Raw genomic sequence first — 21,579 nt, 5'->3', positions numbered from 1 at the left:
AGGTAAAAAATAAAATAATCGAAATAAGAAGACAAAGAGGGACAAAATGGGAGAATACTAAATCGATATCAATTTTGTCATACGCATCGATCATCTGTAGAGCTAGCAGGTGCGATGGAATACAAGAATGCGAATGGTTGAGTTCTGTTAAACGACTGTCTCTGTCTGTGTATATGTGTGTGTGTGAGAAAGAGAGACAACGACGAAGAGAGAGGGAGATGTAGCTAATTGGATCGGTAAATCATCCCTCTGTCTAGGAGGGTGGCAACATAGTCCATGCCACCGGCAACCCTTTATTCCGTGTTATTACAGTCTAAAGTTACCCCGCACCGTAATTGTTGCTGTTTAATTGCAAGCTCTAAGTCGTCGTGTTACGCGACACACTGCCGACGTTGTTGCCACTGCTGCTGGTGCTACACTGCCGCCTCTTTCATGCGCATATAATTGCCTTCTTCGAGTTTGCCTCGCTAAAGCAGAGAAAAGCTATCCTCTCTCTCTCTCTCTCTCTCTCTTTCTCTCTCTTTCTACCTTTGCGCTACAAAAATAATTGGATGTCTTTCGCGAGAACGAAAATGTTTATTGCCTTCGTTCGAGAGTCTCTAACTTCTCAAGAAGATATGACGAAAATATATCAAGAGTATTTCGTTATTTTACTTTTTCTTTTTTCTTTTTCACTTTTTCTTTTTCTTTTTTAGGCAAGAATATACATAAACCTAAATGCTCGGGATGAGAGTTGAACCTAATGAGAGAAGCCTAAATATAGAAATAATAGGACACGATCCTAAGAGAATTGAAAGAAAAAGAGACAAGAATTCACATTTATAGGCTTAAAATTACAGGGGGAGGGTGGGAAAAAAGGAACTACGGTAGGAAATAAATTTTGGTTTGCCGTAAAAGCCAATTGAATGTAATCCGATAAGATTCGAACGGGAATGAATATTCAAGTTCGAGAGAGAAAATAAAAATGCTGAACCAATAATTCACAGAATAATATAAGCGACCCGTAAAAAAGAATCATACATGAACAGATATGAAATGATAGAGTTACAAAAGAGAAACAATATATTTTTAATAAATGTTTGATATATAATTATATAATAATATATTATTCATATAACATGATGAGGTATTCATACACGGTCAAATATAATTCTTTTTTAACGGGAATTGTATTCGTCAAGGATGATAAATAATTGTTTAGCATTTAAGGGAACGTTGAGAAGAAAAATTAGGTTGATGTAAGTGATTAGATTAGAATTGTTTCAGATTGGTGACACCGAATTGTCGAAGACAGTTAAGTTATCGTTGGTCGTGTCGTATCATCAAGAAAGAATAGGCCTGGAAGCCGACAGAGAAAGAAAAGCACTGTGCCGACTAGGGTATTGTCAAAGATAGACAATGGCCAACGATAAAAACGTAAAATTGATGCTCTTTTGTTCACATTGTTTGAGAAGCTGTAGAACGTTTGTCGCACGCCTGGCCGAGCCATTACTATTGGCTTGAAAACTACAACCCTTCCTCTTGCCCTTCCTCTTCCTCTACCCTCATCCTCTTTCGTTGCTGTCTCTTTCTCTCCGCGTTTCACCACTAGACCTCATCCCTCCTCCGAAAAAATACCCCCGACAGCACATTCCCTCTGACCAACGACTGCAACCCTTCGCCCTTCGCCCTACCCCTCAACCCAAACTTTACTGTATCTCTTTCCCTCAATTCCAACGAGCCGTCAATAAGCCAGCTCTCTCTCTCTCTCTCTCTCGCAATGTTACCCCCTATATCTTTGTGTGCTTGCTTTGTAGTTTCGCGCTATTTTACATTCGTCTCTGTATTCTTTTCTATTCGTGATTCTTCTCTTACATTACAGAAAGAAACGAATACAAGTTACTCTTTCTATCTACCATCGAATAAACGTCAACGTGAAAGAATCTTCAAGGATACCGGATACACGTAAATATACGTCTCTCTCTCTCTCTCTGCGTTTGGTTAAGTTTTATATTAAATTTATTCTACGCTAAATAGAGAAACAATTAAAATCATTTTCCTCGGTAACACATTCGTTGTTTCTTTTTTCTTCCCCCCCCCCAATTAATGCTAGCTCGTTAAAAAAGAAAATAGGCCGAAATATGAGATAAAAAAGGTAACCCGTCGAGGTTAAAGTCTGTAATCAAAATTCCTCTTGCAACATTGTTTAGAAAAAAAGAAAAAAAGAAAATAATAATAACAATAATAATAACAATGCGGAAGCGCGAATATCTTTTTGGAAAAGTGGATATGAAAGAGTTAAGAGATAGAAATGGAGAAAAAGAGACGACCAAATAAAATGAGAAGTGAAATACGAATAGTGGAAGGTAGTAGGATATAGATGAGGATGAAAGGGAGAAAAGAGAAGGAGGAGGAGGGTCAGAGCAAAGGGTGATTTCCCAGCTGGCCTGTAAAGGAATCCCCCGAGTCAACTCTGTCTCGTTCCAACTCATTCCCAGTCTACTCTGGCTGACTCCTCGAGGAGTCAGGACCTTATATACTTCAGCTATTGTAATTATCTTTGAAACTTGCATCGCGCATTCGTAATTTCAAATTTGACGGTAAGACAGTGATATAAACTGTATCCCATTTATTTTGTTCTTTTGATATTATTATTATTATTATCTATTTATTATTATTATTATTATTATTACTTACCGATGCGTACACTGTTGACAAGCGAAACAATCGAGATGATAGACGTTTGTTCTGGCTCGCATGACCATTTCGAAGGCCGGTATACATTTGTTGCAGGCCGCACAAAATCCGGTGTTCCCGAAGAGCCTAAGGTAGTCCCTCTTGCAGAGGATAAGGTTGGCCTTTGTATAGAGTGTGGAACCGACCTCGCCTAACCTACAGTCGCAGCATCCGCACTTGAGACAATCCTCGTGCCAGTAAAGGTCCAGAGCTTTCAGAAGATACCTGTAAAACCGACCGTAGTTTCTCTTATTACCGACAGTGTTCACTTTTAAGACATTCGCATACACCTAAACTAGCCCTTTTCTTAAATATATTGTTGTTTTTTTCAATGATCGTACGGAAAGGTACTCGTTCGTAGATTTCTCCAAAAATTTCGTTTCGATTAATCTAAAGTCTAAGTCTTTAAATTAATTAAGTCCTTTTTTTAATTAATTAACGAAATAAATCAAATAATCTCGATAAAGTGTTGTTGTATTGTAACAGTGCATGCAAAACGTGTACAAAAATATTCCGTCCAATTTAGCTCGTCATTAGAATTGGCGTCAAAAAATGTATCGTCGAATCATGCCCGAAATATATATGTGAGTGTTAAAGATTCAAAGTTATTATTGATGACTATTATTTGAAACGGGTATCAGAAGTATTTTACTTGACAAACCGATTGATCTATCTATCGTAAAAAATTCAAAAGACGTACGATTCGGAACGAATTAAAGCTATTCATTAATTCTATGCAATTAAATCGCTAAATAAAGAGAGCGAGAGAGAGAGAGAGAAAGAAAAGGAAGGAGAGAGGGGAAAAAAAAAGCGAATCGTTAGTAGTCCGATATGTGTTGATTTTTAAAAGGGTCGGGATACTAATGAAGCGAAATACGCGTTTCTGTTAAACGAATAAAACGAACTGCCGCGAGATAGAAACAACTGAGATGATCGTTTATTGATCTCCGTTTGGCATCGCAACAGAAAAATAAGTTAGAAAATAATACAAGCGAATAGAAATTCATATTCGTTTCTATCTTCGGTGTTAGACAGACAGGGGTGTATCCGCGAGCTTTTACGTTGCACGAACAATTTTGCTCGTTCATTGCTACTCGTTATCCACGTGTGCACAAAAATTATTTCCATATACACGTAGATATTTATTTATTTTTCTTTTTTTTTTTTTCTTTTTTCATCCTTCCTTCCAACCGACTTTGTATTTTTATTATTATTATAATTATTATTATTATCGTCGTCATTATTTTTTCTATTTTTTTGTTGTTGTTATTTTTTTGTTTTTTCCTTTTATTAATCTGCTCATCGGGAGCGAGAAATGCTATACATAAAATTCCCAGCACGTATATCCGACAGTTTAGAACAATTCGAAAATGTTCCCGTCGGTCAGTTAAATCGAAACAAACGCGGTGGTGGCTCTGATTGGAGGCTTTCAGAGCGGATACTGGATAACCGATCGAAATAAAAAAGTCGAGCGCTAGGAGCGATGTGTGCCTCGAATGCTTCTCGTTAAAAACGCTAATAGCCACGATCGAAAGTGGAGAGCACGAAATAATGGATACGGCTGCTGCTGCTGCTGCTGCTGCTGCTGCTGCTACTGCAACTGATGGGGTTCGGGAGCGGGGGGACTGAGCTGGAAAGAGGATGAGAAGGTGGAGGAGGAGGAGGAGGAGGAGGAGGGAACGATCGAAAAATCGTGTTTTCAAGTCGAAACTCCATTTGCCTGACCCACCTTTCCGTGATGGTTTTCCCACAACCGGCACATTCCTGCTGCGTCGAACCGTTTTTATTCGTTTCCGACTTACTCACGTCCATAGTCATCCTGATCCCAGCTATAACGCCTCCTGCAACATTAACGAGAGGAGGATCCGTAAAACATCATCAAATCTTTCATCATTCTGACGAAAACTAACGAAAATATCTATCTGTCCTTTTTCAAATCCTTACAAAAAATACTACCAAAGTTTTCAACAAAAAGTGAAGAAAAAGTATCGATAACAATATATATATATATAGGTCGGTAACCCCATAGATCACCGAAAACTTTTCTAAAGTACGTTACGATGATGTCTTGGTTGCACATCGAAGAAATCAAGCGGCGGCAGTTTCGAAGTGCAACAACGCGTCTGAACGAACACATTTCTGTTGGAAGCGTAAACGCACGTCGTCTCTCTATACCGAAGCAATTCGAACGGTGAGGGGAGGAGGGGAGGTGGTGGATGGCACGAGAGGGTGGTTTGGCGGGTGGTGGACTGTTGAGAGGTGCGCGCGCGGCAAACCTCGGGAGGAGTGGGTTGGGTTGGGGGCTTGCTTCTTGCGCGCGCGACACCAGAGGAAGGATTCCCGAGAGTGGAATGGGGAAAGGGTACACGGCGAGGCGCGGGGCTTAATTAATTAGCCGGATACTTTGAGTAACAATCCATTATTACATACAAACATCCTCGGCCCCGGGGCCAAGCTGCAGCTTTATGCTGCTAATTGGCCTTCTCAAAGCTGGGAGACCCGGGCACGAGTTATAAACGCTACTCTTCTCTCTCTATCTCTCTCTCTCTCTCTCTTTCTCTCTTATTCTCTGTCTTCCTCGTTCAGGTTACCGTCGTATATAAGTATGTATACCACCTTCGTTCTATGTATCCTTCTCTCTTTCTCTCTTGCATGTACACACATACATGGAATACATGCACGTACAAGCAAAGTATATACAATTGTACAGAGATCTATGGAAAGAGCGAGAAGAAGATAAAGAGAGATAGATAGAGAGAGCGAGTGGTAGCATGCGCACGCCTACACATGCGCGTCAAACGATGAAGAAAGAAAGAGAGAAAGAGAAAGAGAGAAAGAGAGAGAGAACGGATAGCGCTAATAACGCGCTCGTGGCGCAAAAAAAAGGAAGAAGTATAATTGCCAGCCCTCGTGGCAGGTATTTTTCAAATAGGACCCCGTCCGTTAATTGGAGGGCAAATTAAAGAGGAGCCGCGGAGGAAAAAAACATCGTTCCTCCAGTTTGCACCCCCGCGTGCCTCCTTCTCTCCCTCGCTCCTCCTATGATCATCCCTCCTCCCCTCCTCTCTTCTCTCGTAGTCCGACTCGACGAGAGATATCCGCTGCTAAGCGCCTCGCGATTCGTCAAAACGAAACGCGTCTTTTCTATTTGCTTGCCCACCCCCACTTCCCCCTTCCCTGCTCCCCTTCTCTCTCTCTCTCTCTCTCTCCCTCTTCTTTCTATTTTTATTTCATCCTTTTCTCTTCTTTTCGTTAAACCGCAATCGCCAAAATAGGATTTATCCGCGCGGATACTTCAATAACAACCCCTTGCGAATAAGAAAAAGAAAGAAAAAGAAAAAAAAAAAAGTGCTTCCGGTAAATTGCAATAAAATTGTTTGTTTCCTATCTACGATTTGTATCTGTTTACTTAAACGGGAAATACGGATCGCGAGATGTGGAAAAACGGAAAATAATAAAAGCAAGTTAGTAGTCATGATTACTACTACTACTACTACTACTACTACTACTGGTGGCGCGTTGCGATGGTTGTTGTTGTTGTTGTTGCTGTTGCTGCTGCTGCTGCTGTTGCTGATGCTGTTGCTGTTGCTTGACTCGAGACGATTAAATCGCACAAATTGGATACGCGAACCGGTCTCTGTAATTTAATCTTTCAACGCGTCACGGACCAGTATGAACTTGAGAGGCTAGCTCGCGAGACACAAATAACAGACTACCGTGCTGCGCAACAGCGTACCACCTATAGAGCAAATACATATACACCAGAGAGACGTACATGAGTATTCTTACTCTGTGTGTGTTGTTGATGCACACGTATGAACATACATTACGATTTTCTCTCTCTCGTGCGTTCTCGGGAATTAACGAAATCAACAAAAGAAACGTTTGTTCTTTCGCGATCGAATTTGCGTAGACTAGAAAATGAGTTGAAATGAAAGAGAAAGAGAAAGAGAGGGAAAGAGAGAATCTAGTCGACTCGAATGATAAATACGATCGAGACCGCAATATCCTGATCCGTGGTGAACGTACACCTTCTACGGTGGCCGTGGCCAACTCAACAACTCGATATTGTAGCATTGCTGCTGCGTATCGACTGCATTCCTCTTACCGTCCTCCTACTCCTCCTTTTCCTCCCTTCCTCCTTACATTTAGTCCTCTCCCTCTTCTCCTTCAATTCTCGGTTTCGGTTTGTTCCTTCGTTACACGTTTCGTTACACGTCACTACGATTGAATTTTTTCCTCCCAGTTTTTTCCCCCCACTCTTTGCCGATTCTTATCCATTATTACAACCCCTTTTATAAAATTTTCTCTTCTTTCCTCCCCCCCCCTATACGGTCGGTTTAATCAACTTTACTTACAACAATATCGCAACGTTGTTTATATTATTTTTTTGGAAACGCATCCACACCCCCTACTCCTCCTTCTCCTCCTCCCATACGAGGTCAGTATCGAGTGAGCATTTAATTGCTGCGAAAGCAAAAAATGAAATGAGATTTGAAATCGATTAAGTTTGATTTGTCAAATGATTTTTTGCTCGAATTAATCAAAACGAATGAGAAAAAGAAAGATAGAGAAAGAGAGAGAGTAAATATGAAAAACGATACAACCATAAACGAACGAACGATCATGGGAGGGCGGGGTGGAGGGATAGTGGGAAAAGTAAGTACGATATCCGATCGGTAAAATGTATAGGACTTTTTATTCGGTCAATATAAGAGAAGAGGGGCACCCTTCCGAGATTATGAAACTGCCCTAACAGCAATATGGGAGCACCTATAGCCACCCCCCCCCCAACCTTCTTCCTCCTCAACTCTCCCCGTTTGCTTCCTCAACGTTCTCCACTACTACTACTACTGCTGCTGCTGCTACTACAACAACTACTACTACTACTACTACTACTAGCCTTTCTTCCATCCCCATTCGCCACTCGGCCAAAACTCCGGACTATCCGTCGCGAGATATCCTGTCCAGCCGGACAGGGTTGGCGGGTGGTTTAATAAAAATGTCAAATATAAAGTAGCCGGCGGGGTCGGACATTTAGGAAATAAATAAATGTAAAAGAAGAGAATGGTTGGGGGGAGATGGGAGAAGAAGAAGAAGAAGAAGAAGAAGAAGAAGAAGAAGAAGAAGGAAACGAAAAATAAAAAGAAGAAGAAGAAGAAAAAGATGGAGTGGAATGCAAAGTAATACGCGACTGCACGGGATAGAGAGGAACGGAAAAAGAAAAAAAGGGAGTTTGACGAAATCCCCTTTTCTCTCCCTCTCCCTCTCTCTCTCTCTTTCTTTCTTTCCAACTCGTTGGAAGATTCGTGCGAGTGGACGACGTCCCGCGTATAATATTTCTATCTAGGTGAGGGATAGAAGGATAAAGAGAAATGGAAGATGTTAGTACGTCCAAACCCTCCGACAACGCGTATCCTGAAATGCAGTGTACGCTTTTCAATTTCATAGACATTTTTTCGAATAACACTCTTCGACGACCTTTGCCCTTTCAACTCGGAAATATCCTGGGGTGAATTGGACGATGGGAACAAAGAAGGGCTCGCAAATGATACGTTATCTCACGAAAATTTGTATTATTATTCGATCCAATATTTTCAAGGCTTGTTATTAATTCAAACTTTAATCGAGAAAAAAATTATTAGAAAAAAAAATAGGTGTACAGTTGTACGTTACTCTTTTTGTTATATATTTTAATGAAATATTTCGCTCGACGATCGAGAAGTTTCGTTGACACGAGAAGAAAGAAAATTCACTTGGTTATACGAGAAAGAGAGAGAGAGAGAGAGAGAAAGGTGATGGGACAGTGAGCACCATTGCAATTTCGGGGTTTAATAATGATCCCAGCCGACGACTCGAGACTGCCTCCCGTGTCATTATACTATGAAGTGGAGAGGCTGCTAATTAGTCATTAGCGGAGGAAAAAGACAGCAAGCAACGGGTGCTGTAGGACGGGCAGCAACCCCATCCGTGTCGTCGTCGTAGTCGTCGTCGTAGTACAGGTAGTAGATATAGGCAAACTCGAGCAAACAGGGTGTAGCTTCTAGCCTACGTCTAATTGGACCCCGGCGACGTAAGTTTTACTAATTGAGACCTGGCATGTAACTATCAGCGGTCTACGAGACCTTCCTACACACTATTTTCTCATATAAAATTAATCTTTTATATATATTATAAATTAATTTTCGATATATGATGATATTTTAGACGATCAAAAACATATCATTGTTCATATTATTTAAATTCGATAATGTTTATCTTGAATTACGTTGGTCATGAAATATCCTCGGTAATCGATATCAACCGAAACATGAAAGTAACTGTATACACGGAGAAAGTGTATATATCCTATTTGGTATATGGGGTGGTCCCATTCCCGAACAAAAATAAGAATGCACGCGATAAAGCTCTCTCGGTCGCCTAGCCAAGAAAATACAAGTTAGAATGCACCACCACCACCACCACCCTGCCGCCGAGCTTACTTACAAATGTATGCAGTTTCTACCTTAATAGGTGGAATGAGTTGAGTTGGGTTAGGGGGGGGACGTTGGGTGGTAGGGAATTGAAGGTAAGGGGGTTACGAAGGGAGATATCAGCGTGTATACCTTGCGGTCGAAAAGTTATTAGTTTCACTCGAGTAAGCGTGGAGCAGTTTACAAGCTATGACTAATTGGACCTCGGTAACGTACCTGCAAGTTCCGCTAATTGAGGCGGCCAGTTCGCTAACTACCAGAAGGGCTTTCGAAAATATAGGTATTCACCAGAAGAATACGGATTCCGAAATCGATAGGGTACGGTTACGCGATTCCCGTCGATTATAATTCGGAAAATTCATTAAATCTAATAAACCATCTACGTCCACGTTAATTAGACTCCATTCAGTAATATCGCGTGGTTGTAAGACGTTTCGGCTAAATTTCTTTTTTACGAGAAGAAAACGAAGAAAATGAAAACGAAGAAGAAGAAGAAGAAGAAGAAGAAGAAGAAACCTAGTGAGATCATCAGGAAACGTGAAACCTCTTTCGCAATTAACTCTCCTCAATAACGAAATTGCGACAGTCCTACATCTACAGATTAGTATGCGTATATACATATATATATGTATGTATGTATTCATGTACGTGTGCAAGAACCTTTAGTTGGAAGCGACATACAAGTTTGAACGGACGCATAACGAGCCCACCAGGGAACGACGAAGAGGAAAGTAAAGAGGAGAGTAAAGAGGAAGGATGGTAGAAGATAGAGTATAAGACGAGAAGAAAAGGAAGAAGGAAAGAGAGAGAGAGAGAGAGAGGGTGGTAGGCAGCGCCAAATTTTAATTTCACCCCTAACAAGGGAAAGCACGGAGGAGGGTGCTCCTCGGCCCCTTCAGGACCACGGGATTCCATCCTTCAGGATCATTATATCGCCAATTAGAAGATAGCGGAGCTCGCCGGCGCCTAACAAGCTTCCTGGGGAGACAGACCTTCTCCCGATTCGAGCAAGTGCTATATACGCGACTCGACGTATACATCTTTGTGAGCAGGGTACCCACCGCCTTCAGCCACTGCAAAATGTAACAGCTGGAACTCCTTGACTTGTCGAAGTCATTCGTTCGTTCCTTTGCCAAACGAAACATTGTACGGAAATAGAGACAGAAACAGAGACAGAAAGAAAGAAAGAACATGGTTGATTCATATAAATGTCCACGAAATAGTAATAATAATTAAAAACTGTATAAAAGTTTATTTATTTATTTTTTTTCTTTTTTCACGACACGAGATATTACGTTGGTCGTTGATACGGTCAGAGAATCGGATCCGGGATTCTTCTTGTTCCGTTGGTGCCGCAAAGCCAGAAGAACATGCGCGAGCAAGAGAGAAAGAAAGAGAGAGAGAGGGCTCCTTCATCTGGGATCCAATTAACGATAGGCGAACCAAACTCCGAGCGAGCAGCCAGTTAAAAATTAGCTCCGCGCTCCTGCCGCCATCTTGGTGATCTCTCTCTATCTCTCTCTCTCTCTCACTTTGCTTTCCTTCTACTCTCCTTCATCCCCCTCCCTTTCCTTTAGCTTCAAGCTGAGAGAACGGGCATGTTATGTCCAGCACGCGGATATTACAACCACCCACAGCAACCCTTATCCGCTAGACAACTACTACTACTACTATTACTACTGCTACTGCCACTATTGCGACTACTATCTAACGTTTAGAACTTATGAGTACGAACTAAGGGATATACGATGGGTTTCAATTTAAACTTATTTTTATTGCTCGCGTGTGTGCTTCTCCGACCCTTTTTTTCTATTTTCTTTTATTATTTTCTTTAGAAATCTTTTCAAAATTACGACACCTCAGCTCGCGTTATTGGAGTAAACAAACGAGACACGATTGCTGATAAACCGGGAGAACACTTCTACCTCTAATTACTGATCTATCCTTTCGATAAATTGAAGAAACTTAAACTGGAGCAAGAAAAACGAGAAAGTGAACCGTAGAAAGTAAATAAACCGTATGAGCTTCTAGAACGAGAAATAAGGAAGAAATGGTGGGCAGGGAAGAGGTGGGGGGGGTAGGGAAGAAGGGGCAGGGGCAAAAAGGCAGGGGGTGACGGAAATTCAATTTAAACTTATTTTTGTTCATACAATATCTGAAATGGTAAATCTAAATACGAGAGAATAAAATATCAAATTGCTTCTGCCAAGCAAGAGACTGGACTACTACACACCCCTCCCCCCTTCTACTCAATCTCCGCCCAATTTCTATATACGCTAAAGAATGAGAGAGAGAGAGAGAGAAGGTAAATCTACACGTGTATGCATATCTGTGTGTGTGTGTGTGTGTTCGCGAGAATCGGGTATCGTTTACACGAAATAAAGAAGTGAAACGCGTGCGCGGATGACCCATAGTATTCCAGACCCCCCGACACAGGGGTTGGTTGGTCATTGAAAATTGGAAAATGTTCTTGGTCATAAATTAAATCTGACGGTTTAGCGATACTCGCAAATATCAGCGATACTCGTTCCTTTCCTTTGTTCATTTCTTCGGTACTTTTCCAAGCCAGTTTCTTTTCTCTAGAGAAACGAGAGATTACAATACGCGATTACAATACGACTGGGTTAGCCAGTTCTTCTTCTCTACATTGTCATTTGGCAATTTGAACGTAAAATCGTATAACACGTGACACGTTTATATGCGAAATAGTGAACGAGCATAATCATCGAGAAGCAAATGGAACAAACGGAAATTCATTGTTTTTCGGGGTTTGAAGAAAAAAAGAAAAAATGCGAAAGAGAAAAGGGATAAATAAATAAAAATTTAAGAAAAAAAAGAAAAAAAAAAAAGAATAAACAAAGAAGGAAGAAAAATAAATATGAATTCCTCCTTATAAATCTGCGTTAGAGAAAACGCAGGGGGGGGTTGGAGTATGGGGAGAGGAGGGCCCAACGAAAATCTCGACTGTCGTGAGTGGACGCATTAATAAAATGGAAGGGAAAACGGAAAACAATTTTAGTCGGTGTAATATACATACCCGCCACTAACTTCGGCAAACAAGACTTGGTAAATCGAGCAAATAAGGTTGTAAACCCTGGTCATTATGGCTTTATGCAAGCGCCCGTTGCAAAAACACGAAAAATTAACGAGACCGGTTCTCTTCCCTCCCCACTCTTCTCTCTCCTCTCCTCTCTCTCTCTCTCGTCGTTTTCTCAGTCACGAAGCCGCGATATCGTACCTGCCCGTAGTTAGTGGAAAATCAAAGGGCTGATGTTACCTCAAAAGAAGCGGCTTATGGTTCTCGACTCCGATCATAACAAACAAACAAAAAAAAAAAAAAGAAAAAAGGAAAAAAAGGGGAGAAATACGAGAACAGAAAAAAAGGACTAGGAGGAGGAGGAGTAGGGGGAGGTGGAGGAAGAGGAGTAGTAAGGTTGAAAAGAAATTTCTGCGCTTGGCTTTTCTGTTCTCGTCGTCGTCGTCGTCGTCATCGTCGAGTAGAATCGACGCAACCGGCCGCGATACACTTTTCCTGCTAGGCAATATTCATAAATCACCCTCCAGCAGCAACCTCGACCCCTCGCGCCTCGTGTCTCCCCCCTCCTCCTCTTTATATATATATATACGCTTAGAATAAGCATCCCTTCCCTTTGGGCAGAAGGGATGCAGCGACGAGGTCAACTTCCTTCTTCCTTCCTTTTCTTTTTCTTTTCCCTCCCCCTCCAATAAAAAAGAGAAAAAGAAGAGGAGGGAAACGAAGGCCACGGAGAGAAAGAGTCAGAGAGAAGAAGGGGGAGAGAGGGAGAGAAGAAAAAGAGGAGAAAGCAAAGCCGAAGAGAATCCGTAGTATGGGGGTAGCAAACGGGGGTGGTGGTCTCAGATTCTATTAAGATCTCAGTAAGTCTTGTTACACGGAGAGGCCATGCCGCAAATCTCGCAATAAAACAGCCACCAGTATAACACAGATTCGACCATCCACCAACTCTACCACCACAGGCGTCCTCCTCCTCCTCCTCCTCCTATATTCTTCCCTTTCTCTCTCTCACCCGCGCACACACTCTCTTTTTCTCTAATACAACTCCAGTAACTGGTAGTGAAAAGACATCCACGTCGACAGCACTTTTCGCTTTTCCGAATTCTATCCCCTTTTTTCGGTATTCTTACACTTTTTCTCTTTTTCTTTTCCTTTTCCCTTTACCTTTCCTTTTTTTCTTTTTCTTCTCCTTCTTTCTTTTCCTAAACGATTTACAACTTTTCTTTGTAATTTTATTTTTTTCCCTTGCTAGAATTGGTAATAAATGAACAACCGGTTTGCGGAATAAATTTAATACCCAGACGCGTAAGGTCTTTTTAATTTTTCTTTTTCTTTTCTCTAGTTTCTTTTTTTTCTTTTTTTTTAAATGAACGTAAAGGTAAAGGGACTAATGATGATAATCGTTAAGTGGTACTAAACATTAATGTACATCCAGGTAATATCGATATCGCGTATCTAGCACATTTTAGAGTGTCTGAGAGCAACTACTACGAGGATATCAGCGTGTCATAAAACGAGTCGTAAGCGTCTACGAACCAACAGACACCTGACACAGCATGCTGCTGCTGCTGCTGCTGCTGCTCCTACTGCTGCGTAATAGATAAAAAAAAAAAAAAAAGAAGAAGAAGTAAGAGTCAACCTAATATTCTCGATCCCTCGATCCTCGACAAGTCAACTTACTCGATTTCTTTCGAATTTTAAACAGGAATTCTAATTCGTCCGATCTATTTTCTTCTATCGTGTTACCACTCAAACGAACTTTTTCGTAACATAAATTGTGACCATTATAAACACGTTTTTAATTTTTTTTTTTTGATAAAACATGTAACATAATCATCTTGTCGATGTTATAATCTGCCAATCTGCCGAATGATCCATAATTCAAATTCGTCCGATCTATTTTCTTCTATCGTGTTACCACTCAAACGAACTTTTTCGTAACATAAATTGTGACCATTATAAACACGTTTTTAATTTCTTTTTTTTTTTTTGATAAAACATGTAACATAATCATCTCGTCGATGTTATAATCTGCCAATCTGCCGAAATGATCCATAATTCAAATTCGTCCGATCTATTTTCTTCTATCGTGTTACCACTCAAACGAACTTTTTCGTAACATAAATTGTGACCATTATAAACACGTTTTTAATTTTTGTATTCTGATAAAACATGTAACATTACAATCACCCTGTCGATGTTATAATCTGCCAATCTGTAGAATGATCCATAAATAAACAAATCGCAATATACGCTGAAAATTGAAAAGAAAGCAGAAGAATATCAGATTGAAACGTTAAAAATGCTCGGAGTATCTTTTTGCACAGGCGACGACGCGACGTGGCACACAACTTTGAACTGATATCAGAAAGAAGAAAGACAAGTAACAGGATGGAAGTGAAGAGGTTGAGGTGGAGGTGGAGGAAGAGGAGGAGGAGGAGGAGGAGGAGGAGTGGAAACGGACTAGGAGTTAGAGAGAGGAGTAGGGGAAGATGGACGTAAGAGAACGATCTCGCAGTCGAGGGGCCAAAATCAATCAAAACATTAATTGAAAGAGCCCGGGAGACAATGGAACCCAGCCGGCTAAGGCGGTAGCTTGGTAGATTGCTGGCTAGGTATGGATGGTCTTGATAATCGAAAGATATCTTAGTGGCCAATGGCCGATGCCTTTGGTATTACTTACTTTCCTACCTACCTACCTACGTACCAACTTACCATCCTACCTAGCTAACTATGAACTAGCTAGGGCCGCTAAAAAAAGAAACTTTTCGCTAAAACAAAGATGGCGTCTGGTAAGGGGAGATAGATAAACTGATAGATCGCTTCAAATCGGGCCAAAAATCACGCGAGCGTGAACAGAACACGTTCGGGAACTATTCGAAACGTTTTTCTGGTTTCAACGGAAGATAATAAAAGAGTACCACCTAGGTAATCTTTGTTAATATCTCTGAACGAATACAGATACACCGTGATACCTCGATATGATCGAGATTGTCAATTAAAACTCGACGAAATTGTTATTAGATATTATTTTGTATAAAAATGTTGCAAGGATAATTAAATTGAACTTTATTATTGAAGTTTTCGATAGTCTTTCATAAATTATTTCAACTTTAGTAAAAAGAGCAGGGAGAGTATGGGTGACGTAATTGAAATGTAATATTATAGAAGATATCTGCGAGAATAATAATAATAATAATAATAATAATAATAATAATAATAATTTAAACTCTATCTCTTTCTCGCCGAGTCTCCAGTGTCTTAGTTCTAATTACACCTTTTCAGATAAATAATGAAATTATAAATTGGAAGTTAAGAGGGGATAATTAGAGGGGGGACCAACACGGGGAAAATGATGGGGCCGACGCCCAGAAAGCTAGACTGCCACCTGGCGGAATGCCCAAGAACTTTTTCGGGGGTATAGGGACTATATCATCGTGTCATAAAAGCAATGCCCGAAAAGAAGAAAATATAAGAGCAAAGGAAAGAAGAGAGGTGACCTAACGAAAGTTTTAGACCCTCCCACTCTCATACATACGCATATACATGCACGTAAAGAGAAGAAAGGCTTTCGAATAGGCGACTTTTCGCAGCAGGGATATTGGCGACATGGCGAATCTAGGGGAAAGAAAATGGGAGAAGGGTCAATTCGTAAGGCACGCATTCTCTGCAGCTACGATCAGCGTAAGAGGATTATATTTGACGTTTTTCGATCAGGCAAAGTGCCTCTTTTATTGAGAGTTCGCCATGGAATTACGAGTAATACTCGCTCTCTGTGTGTCTGCGTGAACGGTCTTATTAAATCGTTTGCCATGAAAGTACTGAGGTACCCTCAGTCCCTTCCACCCAGTACTCATTGAAAAAAAATAAGAAGAAGAAGAAGAAGAAGAAAAAGACTGTGAAAGGTTTCGAGATATCAATTCTCGATAGTATATCGTTACTGAATCAATTTTCGAATACGAAAGAAAGAATATAGAACACAGTTCAACGAGTAATTAATCCGATCGGCAAGATACCTTACTCTCTTTATCCCCCCCATTACGTTGCAATGAAAAATAAATAAAAAAAAAAAATAAAAAAAGAAATAAAAAAACAAAGTAGAGAAGAAGAAACACATCGGAAAGATGAATCGGTAGATTTTTCGTTCCCTTTTGTTTTTTTCATTTTGTCAATTATCGCAAACGATAGATAAATAAAATACATCTTTCCACTTGCGCCTATCTTTGTCTTCCACCCAACGAATCATACAAATTTCCATTCCTTTGATTACATCGAATCGCGGGGAGCTTACACGCTAAAGCTCACCACCACCACTAGCAGCACCAGTAGCAGCAGTAGAACCACCAACGCCATCAACACCAGTTACCAACACATTCGTCCTACGAGAGTCAGGGTCATACTTCCGCTTTTAGCCGCGGGAGTTAATTAACCGCACCGAATTGTCGGGTATTAAATAAACGTTTTGGATTTACAAACTACGCTTCTCTCTCTCTCTCTCTCTCTCTCTCTTTTGCTCCCACGCGTATAAACAATTTATTTGAGAGCTTCAGCGGGACAGTGATAGCTGTGTTATATACATGCAGTACATCCTGCCTATCTTAAACCCCCTTCCTCGTCCCCCTCTCTCCCTCTCTGTTCCTTTTACCGTAGCCCCTCCTGCCCCTTGTGCCCCTCGATGCCGGCAACGGGCCGCCTCTCTCTGACTTCAAACGAAATAATTAAGCCATTCTCTTTAGGCGAACGGCTAACGAGCCCGCCAGTGCTGAAGCTAGTGCCAATTATCGAAATCCAAACGGACGGATACACTCGCATCCATTCTGCAGGGACGCTCGAACCCCTCGAAATAGGGCTCTCCTCCTTCTCCTCCTCCACCTCCTTCTCCTCCTCCTCCTTTTCCTCCTCATCTTCCTCTTCTTCCTCTTTCTCTTACTCCTCTCTCTTTCTCTTTCTCTCTCTTTCTCTCTCTCTCTTCTATATCCATTCTGATCACCCTGCTGATTGGGACGGTCGAGGGAAGGGAAAGGTACTCCTGCTTGCCGAGTTCTGCGATATTCGTGGGGAATAGATTGTCGATAAATATATATTCCTAAATTGGACGACTGATTTTTTTAAAATAGACCGTTCGCGATTGAAATTTGTATTACTTTTCTTTCTTTTATTATTTTCATACAACGAAAAACTCATTTTTTTTGTTCATTGCTTTATTTAAGTCACAGTTATAAATCGTTCTTGTTCGCCGTCAAATTATTAACCTAAAATTTATAACAATCTCCGAATTTATTGCTAATCGAACAAATTTTCAATGAACAAAAAAAACATCAGATTTGAGAAAAGTACGACGTTTGTTAATATTAGATTAACGAGAACTGTCAATGTAAAAGAGATTTCGAACTTCTCGTGAGAAAAAAAATTACAAAAATCGTTGCCATTATTTTTCCAGCAATTTGTGTTGACTTTTATTAATCGAACGATACGATTACATACCATTGAACGATTTTCGCATAATTTATATCACGAAATACGTATTTTTTCCTATAACAGGTGTCCATAGACAACACGAGTATACAAAAATATCCATAAACTGACAATTAATAATAATACTTTGTCACACTACCATCCGATACATTTTAAGAAACAATAACTAGTCAATTCCAAAATTATTACATACCTAGAAAAAAGAAAAAAGAAAAAAAAATAAGAAAAAATGTATCAGAAGTTGAGAAGGCGCGAGAATATAAAGTTAAAATGTGAGACTCGGCGTATTGTGTGTAAGAAAATGCCGAGTCTGGGAAGTTGATACGTGGCATTCTACGGGGTGCGGATTAACGTCGGTTCTAAGGAATCCGTATCTGTAACGGCAACCGTACGAACGCGAACGTCTTAAGTGGAAGCTGTAATTGGAGCGAGCGCTGACTGAGCTGGAGGAGACACGTCGACCGAACAGGAAAGAGAAAGAGAAAGAGAAAGAGAAAGAGACAGAGACAAAGACAGAGACAGATATATATATATATATATACATATATATACTCATACTACAAAAAGGGAACTTCCACAATCACGAAATCGCTGTAAAAGGCGAAGCACGTCGAAGACTCGTACTTGGTTAAACTCGACTTGACGTTTCGATGGTCGATGAAGTCACGAAAGACTCGTTGTTCCTCTCGTTGTTCCTCTCCTAGTCCTCTAGCTAGCTAGCTAGTTCTTGGTCCTCCTTCCTTCCACCCAATCCTTCTCTCAGCTCTTCCCCCCTTTCTCTAACTCTTCTTGAAGTTCCTAGTCTATCTCTCTCTTTCTTTCTACCTCTACCGACCCCCTCGACATATCCTCGTAAACAGTCGTTTCTCCGGTTACCGGCATGCGCGCGTCGCTAATGAAATTACTCCGCGCGATACATTACCCGTGGACGCTTAATTACTTTCAGAGAAATCCACCGACGAAGGGAGAACGAAGGAACGCAACTTTCGTCGTTACGGGAACCTCCCCTCGCCCACCCAACCCCCGCGCCCTGTCCTTTAACTCTCCCTCTTTCTTACCCCTACTCTCTTGGTCGAGCTCTCTCTCACTCTCTCTCTCAGCCCACAACCTCCTCCTCCTCCTCTTCCTCCTCCTCCTCCTCTTCCTCCTCCTCCTCCTCCTCCTCCTCCTCCCTCGTTCTCCTTTTCAGCACCGATACGATCGCGCGACATAATTGCTTTTCTTTCTTCGTTATTCGATTAAAGTCCTCCTTACCCCCCTTCCCACCCCATCATCCCTCTTTCGATTAAACGATAATTAAATATACAAACGACAGCAATTAAATTGAAAGTAAGAGAAAGATAGCTAACCGCAGGATTCTCTCTTAGGGTTCTTGACCCCGACAGATACAACGTGTCGCGGTCAGTACGCTTGCTTGCTTGCTTGCACAGTTTTCTTATCGCTAAAAAATGCAAACGAGGATTGCGACCGGAAGGAACCGATATCATCGGCAAGTATTTGCGTATATGTGCACAATACTCTACGATCGAAACGATCGAAGAAAGGAAAATTCTATGTAAACTCCTACCGACAACGATCTACGATCTTTTAACGAAAATCTGATTCGACAATAATTTATCGTAAAAAGTAAATAAATGTTAAATTGAAATATCTAAGGTTTTTTACCTGGCAACGAGATTGACGTTTACGAAAGAATCCTTTAGTCGGATCTCTTTCTATCGTTTAGGCTCCTCCCGGCACGTGCCACTGCATCTTGCAAAGTTCGAATCTGAATTCTTCAAAACATATCTCACCGTCGATAAATATATTTTGTGAAACTTTGTCAAATACAAATATATATATATATATATATATGCGTTGATCTTCTATCGTTCAGAAATAACAGAATATAAATGTTCACTTTCAAATAGAATAAAAAATCGTATGAGATAAACGAACGAACTAATGAAATGATTCGTTTATTCTAATCCCCGCTTGATTAGAAGGGGGAAAGAACTCGATGGAAACGCGCGTAACTCTCGAGTTTTGGTTTAGAAATAAAGTTTTAAGGATGCCGAGAGAAACGCGAAGCTCCTATCCGGAGGATGGTCGGTTGTAAACTGCCGGAGTACCGCGTGCGGCCACGGCACGGCACGGCACGGCACGCCACCGACGGTGATAAATCCCCACCACCACTCGCTCGGTTTCCTTCCTCCCCCGATTCGGAAGACAACCACCCCTCCACACCATCGACGATTCAACGTCGTTATCCCTCCGGTGTTACTACGACTAAAACGAGCAATACTTTCCCCCACTCCGTCGCCATTTTCACCCACCACGAGTATTTCTCTCCCACCTAGTTGACTCCTTTTGTCTCCCTCCGTTCCAACCCCCCCCACCACCACCGCCACGAGTTTTCTCTCTGTTCTCTCTGTTTCTCTATATTTCTCTTTGTCTTTTCTTTTTTTTCTTTTTCTTTTTTTCTTTTTTTTTCTATTTCTCTTTACAGTTCACAGTATCTTGCCGCACGATTTACCTCCCGCTCGAGCGGACCAGTTTTCGTGATACGGGATAACCTTCTCGGTTAGGTATATATGTATACGTACAAAGTATACTTGGTTACTCGTGCCGATTAACAGCGACGCCTCGTCGTCGTCGTCTTTTCGAATCTACTCCCATCCCCTCAATCATTCTACCTAACATTTTTCCTTTCTTTTATTCTAAATATATGATATACCACGAATACAATATAAGACAATTTTCATATCAATGATAATATATTCCAAACATTCTCTTATGTCCAATATAAATACAAACTTAACTTCTAAAATCAAATACTCCTCAAATACTGGTTGACCGTCAACGTATAACCAAATTATACTTTAAATGCAAATAACGAAATTGTAATCCGTTGAAATTAAAATCACTTTAAAATCCTGATCAAATATAAACGAACAATCGAACAAACTAACCAAAATAATCTTGACTCTAGAAAATATGAAAGTCACGCGTTCTACAACAAGGAATTAAAGATCAAGTTCGCGAGTAAAATCGTGCGAGGGAGAAAATCAACTCTCCTAACGCACGCACGTATCGAAACTAGGGGAGGATTGGAGAAGTATCGTGCTCGAAAGGGATGGCTATCCCCACTTCTGTTGGCAAACCCCCACCTAGCGAGTATACTCCCCGTCGGTTTTCCCGCAAGGCCACACCTCCCATTACAAAAATTACACTGCTCGCTGATTTAGTGTTGTGCGACGTTCCGTCGAGAAGAGGGGAGGAACGCGCAGAGGGGTTTACTGTTCGAGTAAAAGAGAGAATGAGAGAGAGAGAGAGAGATGGATAGATAGATAGAGGGTGGCGTGGCGGTCCGGCACAAGGATAGGAACCTAAGTAATGAAAGGGTTGCTCTCTCTCTGCTGGCTTCGAGAATCACGGAATCATTCGCCAGATTAAATTAGAAAGGCTATGACCTTTTTTCTCTCTCTCTCTCTCTCTTGTTCTCTTTCTCTTTGTCAATTTTTTCTCTATCCTTTAACGCGTCCGGATTCGTTCGACAAAATGGATTAGGGACACGTTTATAGTTAACAGCGTATACCAACATTACCCTTTCGGATATGCTTTCTTTTAATTACCCAGTGATTTATGGCAATGAGCTGATTAGATTGAGGATTCAAAAAAGGTGGATCAGCATGCGCGAAATAACTGGGAAAGAAAGAACAAGCCCCTCTATTATCTATCCATCTTTCTATCTATCTATCTATCTATCTATTCGTCTCTATCCTTTTCCCCAACCCCTTATATGTTCAAACTCTCTCTCTCTCTCTCTCGGTCTCTCTCTTCAGCCTCCACGGCCTTCTTATTGGATTGCCTTGTCACATTTTTATTTCATAGCCGCTCGCT

The 21,579-nt window shown here is 41.0% G+C and overlaps 1 protein-coding gene across 4 annotated transcripts in view; it reads right to left on the bottom strand.

Moving 5' to 3' along the window:
- The window catches only part of LOC122515716 (rhombotin-1-like), a 77,339-nt gene that overhangs the window by 7,848 nt on the left and 47,912 nt on the right, over positions 1-21,579 (bottom strand). For 3 of the 4 annotated variants that reach the window (XM_043633134.1, XM_043633135.1, XM_043633136.1), the window contains 2 exons: positions 4,445-4,556; positions 2,677-2,940 (listed from right to left, as the gene is read on the bottom strand). In XM_043633134.1, the coding sequence (XP_043489069.1) occupies positions 2,677-2,940; positions 4,445-4,533 (353 nt within the window). In that variant the 5' untranslated portion in view covers positions 4,534-4,556. Of the gene's footprint in view, positions 1-2,676; positions 2,941-4,444; positions 4,557-19,362; positions 19,810-21,579 lie in introns of those variants that run through there. The other variant, XM_043633137.1, reaches the window with a different exon arrangement.

The sequence above is a fragment of the Polistes fuscatus genome, unplaced genomic scaffold (genome assembly GCF_010416935.1).
Source record: "Polistes fuscatus isolate 324 unplaced genomic scaffold, CU_Pfus_HIC Scaffold19, whole genome shotgun sequence".
Taxonomy (NCBI): Eukaryota; Metazoa; Arthropoda; class Insecta; order Hymenoptera; family Vespidae; genus Polistes; species Polistes fuscatus.
Note: the sequence above shows the minus strand (reverse complement) of the source record. Positions and strands in the feature narration are given on the sequence as shown.